Raw genomic sequence first — 18,332 nt, forward strand, 5'->3', positions numbered from 1 at the left:
AATGTTTATATATGTTTACATTATATAAGGCATGCTATTTTGTATATCTTCATCATCATCATGTACAGGTATATTAAAGAGGAAAATTGAGAAAGCTGAAAAAAAAAAAAACCCCACAAAACTGGGTAGCGTTGCTATGGAGACTCACCGAGGATACAGCCAGCTCCAAACCCAGCGATCCCCAGCTGATTACTAGTGCCAACACGCCCAGTAAACAGACCCTGCACAGAGACACATCGACAGAAGTAAACAACAATAATGAGTGTTCTAACTGGCATTACTGCACCATACTGTATAATCACGCTGTGAGAAAGGGGCTCCGCTTCTCCTGGCGCTCTAGGAATGCCACATCAAACCCCTCATTACACCTTGGTATGACATCTTTGCATTTCTGGAAGATAATTTCTCTCTCTGCCTTCCCAAGCGCAAGATTAAGGTTTGTCTTTAATTTTGGAACGTCTTTCAAGGTCATAGTTAAAAGTAAAGAACAAGGTGAAGAACCACCAGAAACGCTCGCAAATCATGAAACGCTGGGCGTAATGGATATCAATAAATTGTACGATTTGTTCCACACTGCCTTTCAAATCACTGCATCTTAATTTTTCATTTGAACAAGACTTTTATTAAAAAAAAAAAGCCTTCATGCTCAGCAGGAAGCAATTCTGGTTAGTCTTCAGACTACCGGAGCATCACCCTACGTTCACACCATACGTGCCAAGAGCGTCAAAATGACCGCAATTCACTGCAAAAAAATATCTTGTTAAGAGAAGATATCTTTAATATGGGTGAATTTATCTAATATTTCTTAAGAGAAGATTGTTAGAACTCAAATACAAGATTATTTACACTCTCATTTCAAGCTTTAAATTTTCTTAGTTTATTGGCAGATAATTTTGATAATTTTAAGCATTTGATTCTAATAAGAAGCTAAATTATCTGCCAATAAACTAAGAAAATTTAAAGCTTGAAATGAGTAAAAGTGTCTCAGGTAAAGCCTAGGTCACAACCGGACGTACGATTTTTTGGCCGTACGATTTTTGGCATTTCCCAAATCGCTGCGTTTTTTTTTTGTTCGTGGAGAAAGACGCACGTTAGCCGCAAGTTTGTCTTGCAACCTGAAAAATACGTAAGCGCCCGTAGAGTTTGTTTGACATGACAAAGAACCTCTGCGGCCGGTCTGCGGCCAGTCTACGGCTCGAAAATCAGCATGTCACACGCGCGCCCTCCGTGCGTTTCTTGCGTTTTTTTGCACGTAGATCGGCCGTAGGAGCACGTACAGCCAGTTGTGACTGAGGCATTAATAAGCTTGTATTTGAGTTCTAATAATCTCCTAAGAAATCTTAGATAAATTCACCCAAATTAAAGATATCTTCTCTTAACAAGATATCATTTTTTGTAGTGAAGTCATTCATTTGCTACGTGAGCCAGTGTCTATTGGCGGCAAAATAATTTCCTGCACATCCTGAGCAGTGGAGCGTCAAGATAAAGCTGAAGTCCAGGCAACTTCATGATAATGAGGTATAATGCGGTTCAGTGGCAACCAATCAGAATTTAGAAATGCTCCGCTGTAAAGAATCCGAGAGAACACAGTCGGGGAAATTTTGGTTCTGTTCAAACCTTTTCCAAGCAGCCTGCCACGGAGGAGAAACTGATAATTGTGGTGGTGGGTGTCCCCATTATTTATGATGTGGTCCTTTCAAATGAGTTTGTGATGTGTGTAATATATTTTGTGAAAATAGGACAGAACTGCATCCTAACTAGCAACAAATCATGCAAGAGTGTTGGCTATTTACTTACTCATGATTTGAACGATGCTGTCGAATGGGAGGTATTACGAGACAAGAGGAGTATGTTGGATATGTTAAAATGAAAGCAGCCCTTTTGCCAATTTTCTTTTTCCCGGGGGGGGAGTGTACCTGGTCTCCCTAATGTTATTGCTAACCAATTTTTAAAATAATTTTAGTATTTTTTAAAAATTCCCCTTTTTAAAAAAAAATTTAACTACAGGATATTGGTTGATATGTGTTTGCTTTGCAACCGTTTTAAATAAAAGCTTGCAAGACGAAGCATTCTGAACCACCTTGAAGCCACCTATTTCATCTTCGTCAGAGAACGTCTATGAACTTACCAGCGTCTTTGGCAGGGCAACCGGAGTGAATTTTGACGCTTTCACTACGTTTGGTGTGAACGTAGGTTCAGAGTGGGATTTAAATGTTTAGATGCACAAACATATAAATAAAGTGCTCGATCTGGACAGGAAGTGCAGATGTCTTGGACTTCACTAGGTGATGGCCGTGCAGATGTTTTTATTTTTATTTATTTTTATAAATGGGGTCAGTCATAAGCTCCTGGACTTCAAACATTATCTTACTCTCGTTAAAAGCTTGAGAAAACGCCTTGTGCATGGAGATGTACATTCGTTACATGTCCAATAAAAATGAAATGTACAATGAAATACACACACACGAAAATATACAGTGCTGTGCAAAAGTCTTAGGCACATATAAAGAAATGCTGTCGACCAAAAATGGCTTAAAAATAATGAAATTAAATGTTTCAAAATTAAAAAAACAAACAAAAAAAAAAACACAGCAGTAAGCCATAATAAATGAAAGAAAGTCAATATTTGGTGTGAGACGACCCTTTGCTTTAAAAAAAATAGTAGTATCAGGTACAGCGAGTGCAGTTTGATAAGGAAATGATCTGTAGGTTTTACTGAGCATCTTACAGAACCAGTCACAGTTCTTCTGGACACTTTGACTGTCACACTCGCGTCTTAATTTTGCACCAAAACCCAGCAGCCTTCATTATGTTTTCTTTTTTAATCTGAAAAGTGCTCTCTTATGGAATATGCTGCTCAGATACAAACCTTTTTTTTCTGTAACATGTAATTTTGTGCTGGAAAACGAACGTTTGGACTGTAAAATGTTTTTGTACCGACTCGATAATGCAGAAGTCATAAACTAGAAATCTATAACAGAGTTTGTATGAAAAAAGGTGCCAAGACTTTTGCACAGTACTGTATATAATGAATAAGATGCGCAAATAAATACAGAATTAAATCAACCAAGGAAATACAAAATTATATACTATAAAAAAAACATATACAAAATATGTACATAATGCTTTTTAAAAACAAATCGATTTATTTCCTTAAGTCATGTACTTGCTGTACTCATTTATTTTTCATTTGGTTAGAATCTGTGCTCCATCATGTGTAAGCTTGATTAATCACCAGATTCAGTGAGATTAAAATATTCCTGCCTGCGCTAAAAATAGAGCCGAGTAAAATGGATTTATAGAGCATTTATAGGAAAGGACTATTAAAATTATCATAACAGAAAAATATAACTGCTTCACTGGATGGAAACAGCTCTTTAATTTCAGACTTGAGGAGTTTTATCTGAGAGGCGGCTCTCATTACAACAATGCAGTCTGGTGAAAGAGGCTCCAGCGGTTTTACATCTAGCCATTAACGCAGGGGTCCTGAAGTTTTTTTGTCCACTGAGCCTATTTTAAGGACTCAAAATTCTCAAATCCCATAAAGAAGTGCTACTAAATTGTCATCGACAGTTGGGTTAGTTGGGTTCATGCACTGCATTCCAGGTAATACGGAAAGAGAGTAAAAACCCGTTTTACACCAAAAGCTCATTTTACCCATACAGAGAGTTTAAAAATAATGATCGCATGCTGGGTCATGTTAGAACAGTTAAAAAGCTCATTTAAAGCTCCTTAGTAGCTATTAAATGACACCAGGTCTGTGCTATTGCAATCTACAATGTCAGAGAAAGAGGTCATGAACTGCAATCATTTTAGTCCACTTTGGAGCTCTATTTTCAGTTAAAATGACTCCTCAGGTACTGCTACAGACCCCAATATGCTTCAATAGGATTAATTTTCCCTGGGTCAGAGACTTTCTTTGATCAATTAAATTTTGGGGAGAATTTACACTCACTGGACACTTTATTAGGCACACCCATCTACCTGCTGTAATCAGCCGATCCCTTGACGGCAGCACAATGTGTAAAATTATGCAATTGAGCTTCAGTTAATGTTCGCTTCAAACGTCAGAATGGGAAAAATTGTGATCTCAAAGTGCGACTTTCACTGTGGCATGGGTGTTGGTTTGAGCCAGATGGACTGGTTTGAGTATTTCAGAAACTGCTGATCTCCTGGGGTTTTCACACACAACAGTCTCTAGAGTTTACACAGAATGGTGCGAAAAACAAAAAACACTGAGTGAGTGACAGTTCTGTGGGTGGAAACAAACGCCTTGTTGATAAGAGAGGTCAGAGGAAAATGGCCAGATTGGTTTGAGCTGCCAGGAAGGATATAGCAACTCATATAATCACGCTTTACAACCGTGGTGAGCAGAAAAGCATCTCAGCATGCAACAGCAGAAAACCACATTGGGTTCCACTCCTGCAGCCAAGAACAGGAATCAAGAACAAGTTCCTATTAAAGTGGCCAGTGAGTGTATAAACATATTTATTGAATTTTTAAGATATAGTAAACCTGTGGTATTTTGTTTACGATTTTGCTGACATTATTAACCTTCTGTTCATAGCAATTTTTGATTTATTTTGCTTCATACAAACAAAAAATGCACATTGTTTTGCATTCAGAAAAAAAGGAATGTTTTCAGTCATCGTTTTTCTTTATTCAAATTTTGTTCAAAATATTCCACGCATCGAACTGAACTGCGAAGCCAGTACTGTGAATCGAACCAAATCGTATCGTTCCTCCTCTACTGTGCATGTTCACATAAAATTTGTTAAGCCAACTGAGTTTTTAGGTTCTACAATCTGTAGCTGTTACAAGTGTCACCAAGTTTGGATTAACTCTTAAATATCGTCCATGTGCTGCACAGATGAAGGAAATACCCTGAAAAATCTGGAATACATATATATGTTATTTACCAGCTGGGAGGTCCGTATCATGAAATACCGTGACCGAGGTCTTGAAAGTACTGAGCGAGGTCCTCTGGGCCGAGGTCAGTATTCAAGCCCGAGGTCACGGTATTTCACCATACGGACCGACCTTAAGCTGGTAAATAATATATTTATTTTTTCTTTACCAAATTCTAACAGAAAACGAGAGCGCCTGAAAGGGAAAACCGAGCCGAGCCGCCATTTTGAATCCTCATTCACGGCTGTAATGTAAATTGCTTCCTCCTCGGTATACAAGTGCACTTCCATGGCAGGACAAAAACTACATTTTGCCACCTATGTAGTCCCCTATTTATACAAAATTGAGTCATTTAGGATTCAGCCATGTTTTTGCTCAGCGTTAGCAACAGTTAGAAGTTTTTAGCTTTCTCCTGAAATGTTTTCTTTTATTTCTTCTTCCTCAGGGTAGTAAAACTCGCTTTCGCTGTGAACACTGTCGTTATCGCCATCCATGCTGTAAAATGAATGCTATTCTCCTGAGAAATGCTGGCAAAAATTGATAAGATTGATAATCTTATAAATAAATCTTATTACAAAAAAAAAAAAAAAAGAAAAAAAAAAAACGTTGACAAAAAATGCTACCATGTTTGTTGTTGTGAACGAGCGAATCGCCAGAGGTCCATAACCGGGGTCCGTAATTGGGGTCCGTATTGTAGGATATGGACCCACTCGCCAGCCAATCAGAGCGCAGGATTTGATGGAAACCGCACCGTGAAAAAAATAATGTATTTTATTGTGCACTTAGCTAGAGACTATGGCAGTGTAGCATGGAAATGTTTAAGTAGCCGTTCTGCACGCAGCCAGGGTCTGGTGTAAAGGCTCTGATTAACATGACAGCATGATGGTCATGCTGCCACTGCAGTCTACTGTAAAATTAGATAAAACTTGGGAAATTAAGAGGAGCTCCAAACTGAATAAAGCCTAATGTAATTTAATTAGCAATTATTTGCCAAAGATGAAATGAACATTGGTGAATAATAACGGAGACGAAGTCAGGAGACCGGCTGTTGGGTCACGACCCCAAGGTTGAGAACTTCTGAGATAGTTAAAGGGTCATCTCACTCGTAAGGAAGGTGAGGCTACGTCAACAGTGTTACTCCCACACGTGACCAAGTCAGAGGAAACTGTATACACCATGCTCCTCGCTAAATCAGTGGCAGAATTAGCGAAGCTGGTTTCCCAGAGCACTGTGTTCAGCATGACACACTCCTATTCAGGAGCCCACACACCCCAACCCAAGACTCACCCAATCAGAGTTCCTTTAGAGTTGCGAATAAGGCCGAAGAGCACCAGCAGGCAGATGAGTACATCGAACAAGAGCAGGCCGAGATAGCCCAGCCACCTGAAACCACAAATATATTACTCACACTGAGGCCAAAGTACTGAACGAGATGATTTCTTTCAGTACCTGTAAAGAGATTCAATATAGAAATATAGTCTTTTGAAGCCCTAGTACTCAAATTATGTATAAAACTCTGAAAGCTATATGGGAAGCATGAATGTAAGTTTATGTAAGTATATACAGGGTGTGTCCCAAGTCTCCATACATGGGGGAAATTAACACTTTAGCAAAATGTTTCATACTTAATTTATATTATATATTTTTTCAGATAGGCTTTAAAAATGCTTTTGACCAAAGAAGAATGTACTGAGATCATTCTCACGGCTACAGCACAAACATTTAAAGGAACGCATCTGAAGTGCAAGTACATGCACAACACTAGATGTGTTAACACACATGGGAGAGATGACTCCGTGTGTATTTACAAAGAAATGGCAAATCATACTGGAGGTTGTTCTGTAAAAGTTCTCTCATCTCATCTCATTATCTCTAGCCGCTTTATCCTGTTCTACAGGGTCGCAGGCAAGCTGGAGCCTATCCCAGCTGACTACAGGTGAAAGGCGGGGTACACCCTGGATAAGTCGCCAGGTCATCACAGGGCTGACACATAGACACAGACAACCATTCACACTCACATTCACACCTACGGTCAATTTAGAGTCACCAGTTAACCTAACCTGCATGTCTTTGGACTGTGGGGGAAACCGGAGCACCCAGAGGAAACCCACTCGGACACGGGGAGAACATGCAAACTCCACACAGAAAGGCCCTCGCCGGCCACGGGGCTTGAACCCGGACCTTCTTGCTGTGAGGCGACAGTGCTAACCACTACACCACCGTGCCACCCTGTAAAAGTTATATTTTGTGAGAAAATGCTAATTTCTTCTATGTATGGAGACTTTTAGGACACTCTGTAGTGCTTGAATGTAAACGTTCAGCCATAGAAGCAGCTCGCCGATCCCAGTCTTGCTTCAGCTTCACCTGAATGTCTATAGGTACAGTGGAGCGCCGTTATAACACTGTAGTTGTGATCCAAAGAATCTGACCATGTTATGAGTGAATCTGTGTTGGAATGGTATGGAAAATCTGGCATGGCTTGAGTAGAAAACTTTCTATATGAGCTTCATTTTTTGAATAAACCAGTTCCCTGAAGATATCCAACAAAGAAACTGCAAGAACTACGATCGTTTTTACCATGTTGATAACTTTTTTTTTTTTTAAATTGTTGACTGTCAATGTAACAAACGATATGTAATAAAATATTTTGCTGCCCGTCACATCCGCGTCTGGTGCGCTTCGAACTCTCACTTGTGCACTTCTGCGCTCTGAGATGTTCTTTTTTTCTTCCAGTGTACGTTGTGTAAAAGGATGTTCCTGTAAAGAAATAACAGAATTTTCTTTCTCGGCGGGTCCACTTGAACTCGCTACCTTGTGAAAGCTCCGCTCTTACGAGCAGCAGTGAGCGACAGCCGCAAACATGAAGATCTGTAGAAAACTGTCCAATCACGTGTGAGGGGAGAGAAGAACCTTAAAAACAATTCCAATTGGCTGCTAATAAAAGGTGCACTTTGCTCCACCCCAGGCCAAATCTCAAAGCCCCCAATTAAAACGCAGCCTTAGCTCACCTGCTCTCCAAAAGTTTGTGTAGACACGTACACACTCATTTGGCCGGCGCCCCGGCTTGCGGAAGTATACAGGAAGCGGAGGTGTTCACATTAAAATTTAAATAAATACAGTTTAAAAACAGGTTAAAAAATTAGATGGAAACAGGGTGAAGTAGGATGAGTAAACAAGTTTGACTTAAATACTTTTGCTTAATTCATTTGTGTTCTATCCTTGACTTCCAAGTGACGTCAAAGCAAAATAGGAACCCAGATGTCGGCCATGTTGGTGGAGATACAAATGTGGGGTCAAGTGACATTCCATACAAAACATAGTCACGTGTGCGCAACTCTCTTTGTTTTTCCACTGCTTTAAGCGTTCTTTTAGCTACGCCATATCTTTTTGCTGTGGTCACAACAGTACTCGTGACCGTGGCATGTTCTGATTTTTTTAGATTTCCGTCCGTGATTCGGAAAGAGGGTGAGGAAACTCTGAGGCTTAGTACGGAGAGGAGACGAGCGCGGCTGAACAACATCGGCAGGGCTGATCTAACAGAGGCTAAAACCAAACCAGGTCGTGTTTGCAGTAATCATTTTATCTCAGGTGAGATTCAAAAGCCTTCTCGATAAGATCATGGAAGAATTTTATTTTGTGTTGCTAGAATTTTGCTATAAAATGAACGCTCTTTTATCGTGGTTCACTCGGTCATTGTTATAATTTTAACACGTGTATTACCATTTCGCTTCTAGGAGCACCAGCAAAATTATACAATAGAAACAATCCAGACTGGGCACCAACTCAGAACATGGGCTATGTTTCGTCCAAGGTCAGACTTGATTCTTCGGCAGCCAAACCAGATAGAAGGCAATATCTGGGTACTTGATGGTCGGTAGAAGCATCTTATCTTCAGAAAAGTATGACTTTTTTAAATAATATGGGTCAAAACTAGTCTGGCTAACGTGACTTCAAAGCTCTGCGAGCATTTGGTCTGGCAAAGATATTAAGCCCAACCGTTTCCCAAAGGCGTGGTTGACCCGCCTCCCTGAAATGCCTCAGTTTGCTACTGGTCAAAGCCAGAAAAGGCTGTGACGAAGCTTAAACCAATCACATCACTCTTTCCTCTGACGTATGTGACGCGACGGAAACTGCTTGAGTAACAGGAAGAAGATAAATACCTCCAGGGCTGCTCTTTGCTCCATTTTCAATGAGAACTTCCCGTTGAATGCTTTCAATACAGCATCTACCGCTGTGTCAAAGGCTTGCCGCTGCTCCATGTTCGTAATGTTTCTAGTGAATGAAGCGCTTCCGGCATAGATTCTGTAAACAATCTATGGCTTCTGGTCGCAGTTCTACTACGTCACTGCCTTGAACACGCCTCTACCCAGGGCCGTTGGAGATGCTCAAAGTTGATTGGCTCCCGATTTTTCGGGAGCTTGGAAGAGCTGGAGATAGCTTGCCTTGCCAGACTAAGCTCGCAACAGGCCCTCGTGTTGCGTCACACTTAGGATGGGTGGGCCCAGGCTAGGTCAAAACCACACATATCTATCTTCTCTTTGTATCGAATCTTTGCTCGACCGTTCAAATCGTGGCAATACTGAGAAAATTCAGCATTGTTTACAGACACGCTTTCAGCGGCTGCCGTCCTAGTTGCTTTGCATATCCACCATCATGGTGGACGCTCATGACGTAGCACATTTTGATCACGTAGTTGCAAGCTATCAATATCACGTAGTCTTTCTCATCTGGGTAACTGGAGGGTGGTGGTGGTGGGTGCGTCCCAGTGCTCCATATTGACCAGCCGCATTTTCAAGTAACTCTTCTTCCGAGCCTGAGACTGTTGAGTTCTCGAATGCAGCTGCATAAAAGTTAAATTAAAATTTTGGGAGCCATGAGCTGACCATATTATGACAGTTTTCGTGTAATAGTGATCCGTATGGGCGGCACGGTGGTGTAGTGGTTAGCGCTGTCGCCTCACAGCAAGAAGGTCCTGGGTTCGAGCCCCGGGGCCGGCGAGGGCCTTTCTGTGTGGAGTTTGCATGTTCTCCCCGTGTCCGCGTGGGTTTCCTCCGGGTGCTCCGGTTTCCCCCACAGTCCAAAGACATGCAGGTTAGGTTAACTGGTGACTCTAAATTGACCGTAGGTGTGAATGTGAGTGTGAATGGTTGTCTGTGTCTATGTGTCAGCCCTGTGATGACCTGGCGACTTGTCCAGGGTGTACCCCGCCTTTCGCCCGTAGTCAGCTGGGATAGGCTCCAGCTTGCCTGCGACCCTGTAGAAGGATAAAGCGGCTTGAGATAATGAGATGAGATGAGATGAGATGAGTGATCCGTATAATAACGGTGCTCCACTGTATGTTCTTTTTTCTTCCAAGAAATTTAAGAATTTAATTTCCGTTGGAAAAGCCAGTGTTGGTCTTAGTTGCAGGTTTGCAATTTTAGCACCCTTTGCTCATTCTTCAAGAAAAAACAGGGACAGTGGGACATGCGGAGCCAGATGTGATCTTTTTTTCACTTCTTGATAATCCATATTGTGGAAAAATGCACGATCAGCTTGGTGGTAAATCTCAATCTGTGGATTTGCTGTATATTTAAAATGTTATAAAGGTTTATAAAGGAAATTCTAGCATGAGTTAAGAAGAAAAAAAGCGTTTCTGCTGGTGAGAAATATAAATGGTGACAATAGACTGAAAGATTCTGGGAGTGAGAAGAATGCTAATTTTCACTCTGTAAGAAAGCACTGTTCACGCTTGGCATGACAGTCAGAATTCCTTTCATCTCTCTCTCTCCACTCATTTACATACTTGCAGCTGAACACCAAAACAGCCAGTAAAGCCCTGTTCATTTGCAACAACAACAAAAAATCTGATATAGACACAACCAACCACACTACACAGTAAAAACAGTATGTTTTAGACAAAAACGAGGCACGCTAATACCATTTTCCTGCATCTCACCTGTACCAGTCGTAGAGTTCAATCCTGATGGCCAGAACCTCCAGGGAGATGCTGGGATTGCTCCAGAAAGGGATCTCCACCATCTGTTTGAGCAGTTCATCCAGCTGGCCCTTCAGCTTCTGCACAATCGACAGGTAATCAGTGTGCTTCACATACTGGCTCTCCAAATGCTGCAAATTCTCATCGACGGTCAGATTCAAGGAGGTGGCGCTATCTGATACCTGGAAGCACAGAACCACAGACAGAGAAGACAGGACTTCTATTAGGGTCTTTCACCTGAGGTTTTCAGATAAGCTGGTAATTGGGAGGTTTACATAGAGTATCTGTGATAATGGGTGATTATGAACAGATCAAAGAAAGCAAGCAGTATGAGAAAGGAATAGGCTTGCTTTAAAGAGCCTCACCAGTTTCTGTATGCCGGCAATAGTACGGTTGGCGTGGCGCAGTGAGTAAGTGAGCCGGTTAACTCCATCGCAGGTTTCTCCATTCCCATAGAAACCAACGGCAATGCCAGCACTGTAGAGAGACCAAATAGAAAGTGGGCATGAAGAACAGGATGTGAAGGTGGAGGAGGAGGAGGAGGAAGAGAGTATCTGAACAATGTTCTTGTACAGGAAATTTGGCAAACCTCATGGTCCTGAGAGCTAGAGCTCGCTGTGGAGAAGAGTTACATTATTTCGGCACATCTAAACCACCACTGACATTCAAAACAATGAATTAATAACTTGTATAGTGATGGTCGTGTGATCCAGGTGGGTATGAGAAAGCATAGAGCAGGCATTCAAAGCCATAGCATGACCAATGGTGCTCTAGACTGAAAGCAAGCACTCGCATTCACAGTGAGGGGGCTGTTTACTGACTTACTCCCACAACCAAGCCACAGAGTCTAATTCTAAAAGGGCTTTCCTATTCTTTCACTACAAAATGTGCACCATCGGTCTTTTGTTATTGGCGCACACAAGCCTCTTTTCATCTCCAGGGCCAATCTGAGCACTGAGTGCCATACCAATGGCATTTCCATTTTAGATATTTACCAATTGGTTTTTCATGGCGCCTGATGGCTCATCCAGATTTTCTTTCATCGACTTCACTTTGGTAGTGACAGGGCTGTCCAAGCTTATCCGGAAAGGGCCAGTGTGAGTGTTGGTTTTTATTCCAAATCAAGCAGTAGCTACACCCGAGTCTACTGAAAGCCAAAATCAACTGATAAAACCAGTGAAAACCTGTGGATATGATTGGGTTGGGAGAAAACGCCTGGCCAGTGTTTGTAACCAACGTATGCTCTAATTAAAATCCCTTACATCACCACCACCATAAATGATCTACAGCATGATGCAGTTGTGGTATCTGTAGTGCTGCAATGCATTGGGGGGGGAACAAACAAACGTTCTTACACTTTACGTGCTGCCTCACCACCAGGTGGCACTAGTGCTCCCCCTTCCTGTGGGCATGTCCTCCTATTGGAGTTCATCCCTCCCCTCTTTGTAGTGGCTTAGCTCTTTTGTGTAGTACTCAATAGGCATAAGAATCACTGTCTACACTGGCGGGGGACTCCATGGAGCTCCACCATGTGAACAAAGACTCATTGAGTCATCGCTCGGCACTGCAGTTCTCAGCATGTGCAGCACTACTTGAGAAACATTCCATGTGCACTCCAGCTTGGTAAATGACCCTGCGAGCTCTTCAAAAACCACGAGTTCAGATACGAGCGGCACGGACTCGCAGCTTTCGTGCTGATGCTTGCTGATTCCAGTAAGTACAGCAAAAAGCGATGTGAAACTGGGAACGGAAACCAAAAACAGCACTGTGTTTAGCAACAGGTCGGCGTGCTTGTTAATTGGGTATGCTGCATTCTGATTCCCGGCCTGTGCTAATTAAGATTTATCATTTTTCAACAAGGCGCTAAAGATCAAAAGTGAGACATCACGCTGTTGACTCCCTGGGGCTGTGTCACATGACTCCCAGAACAGCGTCTTGGCTTGAGTTCCCAGCATTCCTACAAGGCAATAAATCTGAGGGATAATCTGCTGGGACAGAGTTAAACAAAGAATTTAACTGCCACAAACACACACCCTACATGCAGTTATAGTTTCAAGCTTTAGGACACGCGAGCTGAACACAATCTGTACCTGCACAAGGCAGCTTCTTTACACAGATTGTTTCCTGTTTCCATACAAACACATTGCTCTTTGTCCTTTTTTTTTTTTTTCCATCTACACCCTTCCGTACCTAACTTGTATGAGTTCACAATGCTTCTTTGAGGAAATGATGAGACAGCTAGTGTCCTGCATCAGGCCACAGATGAAACGGAAGAACTCCGTTGACTCATGCATGCAAAAAAACAAGAACGATCACTTCATAATAATTTCAAAACAGGGCGTCAAGAACATTGTGTGTTCTCTAATCACATTTACAAGGAAGCGACATTTCCTAACTTGCACTCCATTCTGCCACCACTTGAACCAGAAAGACTTCAATCAACAGGGATTTCAATTTGGTCCACATGGAGTGATGGGCAAGTAAGTACTCATTTCATGGAAGACTGCTAAACGCTTTTCCTCAGCCTCTGAAAGTTTAAACCTTGAATTGCCTCGTCTTAGCTCATCTTAGTCAAAACAAAGCCCTCCTCTCTCAGCTGGAATGCCATTCACTCCATCAACCACTGAGAATTGAAAGGAAACAGGAAACACAAGCCGAGATCTCAACAGCCACTCGTTTCCTGTATGTTCATTCCAGACCACTCGTCTATTCGTTTTCAACACAGAGTAATTAAAAAGGAGATCAAGCTAAACCAACTAACAGAATGACGAGAAGTCATATTTGTGGCAAAAGTGTGAAAAATTCTGCCGGCCTACATACAAAACAAGAATTAAAAACAGATTTTACAAATCCGAATCGTAAGAAGTCGTCTTTGTGCACATTCTTGAAGGACTTTGTAAAGCTGTGTAATGTCTACTGAACAACCTGTTTTAGAAAGAGCCGTGGCCTGTCCACTCACTGAATTGCGGAATTTCATCCAACAGGGAAAAATCATCTCTGAAAAGACTTTTTGAAATTTCTGAAATCATAAAACATGAAACAATGGCCATTTTTGTTTGTATAAATCAAATCAAAAGGATTTTTATTGAATAAAAAAAAAGTGTCGCCCGGGGAAAACGACTGACTGAAACATCATGAGCGCCGTAGTAGAAAATAAAGCTCCAAAGTCGGCTAAAATGTCCGGTTTCCACAACATTTAACAGTTATTCCACGAAATTGAGCCGTACATGAGCCGATAGCCGACAAGGCGTGTAGCGTTGAGTTGGCTATAAGCCATGTACAATGAGGTTGAGTGGAAGAACTGTTTTATTCGATCCACATTCACTGGATTTTGAGAAACTGAGCATTTTTCTTTTTTTGCAAATTCGATAAATAAAAGAACCATTTCCGCTCAGAATGTGAACAAACCGGCAAAATGACAGTAGCAATTTGTGAAAAATGCTCTAATAATAATTCTTGGGGGGGGGGGGGGGGGGGGGGATACGTTCTTACCATTAAATACTTTTATTCCATATTATGTTGCTTTTTTGTTTTGTTTTTTTGGGGGGGGTGTTTGTTGTCGAATAGAGTTTTTAATGTCGTCTTCGGTTGGTTCAGCAACACGCTCCACCATTTTGTTCTTTTCTACTCACGGTATATGAGCTGATAGCCTAGTAGTAGCCAATGAGAGCATGATTGCTCATAGTGTTATTTCAAAGCTACTAACGAGCACTCTTTAACTGTAATAACATGGTCGTGTAACTGTAAAACATTGTGTGTTTGTGGTTCAAATCCTGAGCCATCAGGCTTCACAAGTCCAGATCTCACTGGCTTTCAATGAAAGAACATGATCAGCCTGTCTGGGGGGGGGGCTCTCTCTATATATTTTAAATCCATGTGCAGATTTGGATCTCTGGTGTTTAAATAGAGCAACTGCATTACATGCACAATTAATAGAATTCTGATTTGCATGACCTGAAGCGGGCATGACAATTTTTTTTGCATTGCAATGTATGGTGTTACAATGTACCGTTACATCAGTACAATTAACTGAAATAGGATGAGTGCTGAAAGTGACAACTGTACACTGTAACATATAAGAAACATGACTTGTGTCTCAGTATAGCCTTTCAATATTTATTAAAAGCCAGCAGGCCCGAGCTGTATACGGAGTTATGCACCATCCACTAACTGCACCTTTTATTATAATTTTTTTTAAATACATTACTTCTCGCTCAGATTTTCTCGTCAATTTAATCTTGGCCAATTCCCCTATTCTCCCCCCCCACCAATTCTCCTCATCACACCATAGCTACCAACTGTTGAGGGTGAAGGCTATCATATGCTTCCTCCAAGACACAAGACGCCACATCTTTTCAAACTGCTGCTCGGTGTAACACACTTGGAGGAAAAGCGCTATCTACTAGCCTGGGCCCGCCCATCCTAAGCGTGACGCAACACGAGGGCCTGTTGCGAGCTTAGTCTGGCCAGGCAAGCTATCTACAGCTCTTCCAAGCTCCCGAAAAATCGGGAACCAATCAACTTTGAGCATCTCCAACAGCCCTGGGTAGAGGCGTGTTCAAGGCACTGACGTAGTAGAACTGTGACCGGAAGCCATAGATTGTTTACAGAATCTATGCCGGAAGCGCTTCATTCACGCTTCCGCATCTATTACGCATAGATGCTGTACTGAAAGCATTCAACGGGAAGTTCTCATTGAAAACGGAGCAAAGAGCAGCCCTGGAGGTATTTATTGAAAGGAAGGACGTTTTCGCCTTGCTCCCGACCGGCTTCGGTAAGAGTTTAATCTACCAGCTAGCCCCGTCGCGTCGCATACGTCAGAGGAAAGAGTGATGTGATTGGTTTAAGCTTCGTCACAGCCTTTTCTGGCTTCGACCAGTAGCAAACTGAGGCATTTCAGGGAGGCGGGTCAACCACGGGCTCTGGGAAACGGTTGGGCTTAATATCTTGGCCAGACCAAATGCTCGTAGAGCTTTGTCGCGTTAGCCAGACTAGCTATCTACCCCCTTCTGCATACACGTGCCACAATCAGCTAGTGTCTCTGAGACTGATGGGGGAGAAAGGATATGCATTTCCCCTCCACCTTGGCCAATTTTGCCCTTTTGAGCCCTTTCACATATGAAACCTGTTATTCTAGAAGGTAAAAATAACACGGAAAAGATAACAAATATTCATTCATTCTTGTTCAGGCTTCTAGAACGGAAAAGTAACGATATCATCTATTCCCACCTGACTGTATTTAATGGAATGCTACAGAGCGCAAACCTTCACAAGATGTTTAAAACATGTCAGACCGGATATGGCTTATAATTCAAGCTGAGCCGTTAACTAGTTAGCAACACCACAGCATCACAAACAAAACCAGATATCTGACGAGCAAGTTAGTCTTCAGCAGGAGCAGCCAACTGTTCTTTGATTTTGGTGTCAATCCAATTTCCAGCTAAATCTACCGATGATTTATTTGCTTGTTGTTTTGAGTTGTTTTAAATTGATGCAACATGAGTATTTCCGTCGCAATATCACTACATCTTTTACCGTACGTCACCGCCAGCAACGTCACTACCGGTCACAACACGTAAATCCAATGCTTCTGATTCCCATGCAGCCATGATGAAAGATTTCTGTAAATGTTACTAGATCACCAGAGGAAGGTTAACGATCCGACTTTACCGTTTTGCTTGTTCCCTCACGACACCATAACAACATAATAGCGGAAAATATGTGGTTTTCAGTGTGTGGGAATGGGGTATTGGGCTACCAGGCACGGAAAGCTGATAAGCATAAATGTGGTTAGGGTCTTCAAGGCCATCTTAAGCTTCAACTACACAACAGTATGACCAAATACAGTCAGAGGCAAGCTGTTCTTAAAATCCAACCAGTCAAAAACAGAAAAGAAACATCACATGGTCAAGTTCCCTGAATTTCACTGCATGATCGAAAGAACAAAAACAAGAAGCCACGATTAAAACAAGGTTCCTTACACTGGAAAGCAGTGTACATACAAGAAAATGAGTAGCTGTGTAACATTTAATCCAGTGTTGTATTCCAGTCACTAAACCTCAAGTCCGAGTCCAGTCTCGAGTCCCCAGTGTTCAAATCTGAGTCAAGTCCAAGTCATTAAAAAAAAAATCGAGTCGAGTTCACTATTGATCGGAATCGAGTCCGAGAACAAGACTCCAACTGCAACATTTGAGGGTGGTTGTTTCAGCGCCATTAACATTAGCTTGTTCCTGAACAGGTGAATGTGCGTTCTCTTTATCAGGGAGTGTGAAGTATTCTGTCAGAGATGGTTGGGAGACGGATGTAAGTGCAGAAGGTGTGTTTATTAATCCAAGTGAAGACAGGTAAACAATCCAGAATGGCAGACAAAATCGTAAAACAGGCTATAGGTCGAGCGAGGCACAAACAGGCAATCATAGAATCAAAGATAGACAGGTAGAATCAAAGACGAAAAACAGGAAATCAGGAAACCAAACAAGGAAATAAGGCTCAAGTAATGTGTCAGCAACGCAACTCAATACTTCACAAAGGAAGTGTGTTTTCAAATTTTTATAAAGGCCTTAATCCTGTGCAGGTTTGTGCCTTAATCCTGTGCAGGTGCGAGTCGTTTACTCGAGAGCCCGGTTGGTGTGCGCGCTGTCCGGAGCGTGCCCGAGAGTCTATCTGATGTACGCGCCAAGGCGCGCAGGTGTGACACTCTTGCATGAAATTAGTACAAAATTAACATAGATATAAATATCTTATGCCAAATTATTACGGCACGTTACAAAAAATAAAGAAAAAAAATCAGAGTCCTCGTCTCTAATTTACGAGTCCGAATGCAGTTAATACACAAGTCCAAGTCATCAGTGCTCAAGTCCAAGTCGAGTCACGAGCCCTGAAAATTAGGACACGAGTCGGACTCGAGTACTACAAGCCTGATTTAATCAAAAAGCTAAAATATAAAACAGAGACAGACATCATCTTTCTAAGCTAACAATCACAAGATATTCTCAATGCACCATTTTGGCAGGTTAGTTACAGTATCTCTATGTAGTAGTCTATGATCTATTTGAAGGCCTTCCTTTCAGTTTAAATAATACATAAGGAAAGAAATTCACTCAAAACCGAGAAAAAGTCTGAGTCTGTTTTTTTTTTTTTTAAATAAATAAAATTCTAAGCGGCGGCACGGTGGTGTAGTGGTTAGCGCTGTCGCCTCACAGCAAGAAGGTCCGGGTTCGAGCCCCGTGGCCGGCGAGGGCCTTTCTGTGCGGAGTTTGCATGTTCTCCCCGTGTCCGCGTGGGTTTCCTCCGGGTGCTCCGGTTTCCCCCACAGTCCAAAGACATGCAGGTTAGGTTAACTGGTGACTCTAAATTGAGCGTAGGTGTGAATGTGAGTGTGAATGGTTGTCTGTGTCTATGTGTCAGCCCTGTGATGACCTGGCGACTTGTCCAGGGTGTACCCCGC

General features: G+C 42.0%; 1 protein-coding gene across 1 annotated transcript in view; it reads right to left on the bottom strand.

Annotated features, from left to right (window-relative positions):
• ttyh3a (tweety family member 3a) overlaps positions 1-18,332 on the bottom strand; it is a 144,707-nt gene that overhangs the window by 39,859 nt on the left and 86,516 nt on the right. Inside the window, exons 3-6 of the mRNA XM_060943080.1 lie at positions 11,251-11,362; positions 10,847-11,067; positions 6,196-6,291; positions 149-221 (exon numbers count right to left, since the gene is read on the bottom strand). Coding sequence (XP_060799063.1) covers positions 149-221; positions 6,196-6,291; positions 10,847-11,067; positions 11,251-11,362 — 502 coding nt within the window. The remainder of the gene's footprint in view (positions 1-148; positions 222-6,195; positions 6,292-10,846; positions 11,068-11,250; positions 11,363-18,332) is intronic.

Source organism: Neoarius graeffei, chromosome 16 (genome assembly GCF_027579695.1).
Source record: "Neoarius graeffei isolate fNeoGra1 chromosome 16, fNeoGra1.pri, whole genome shotgun sequence".
Lineage (NCBI taxonomy): Eukaryota > Metazoa > Chordata > Actinopteri > Siluriformes > Ariidae > Neoarius > Neoarius graeffei.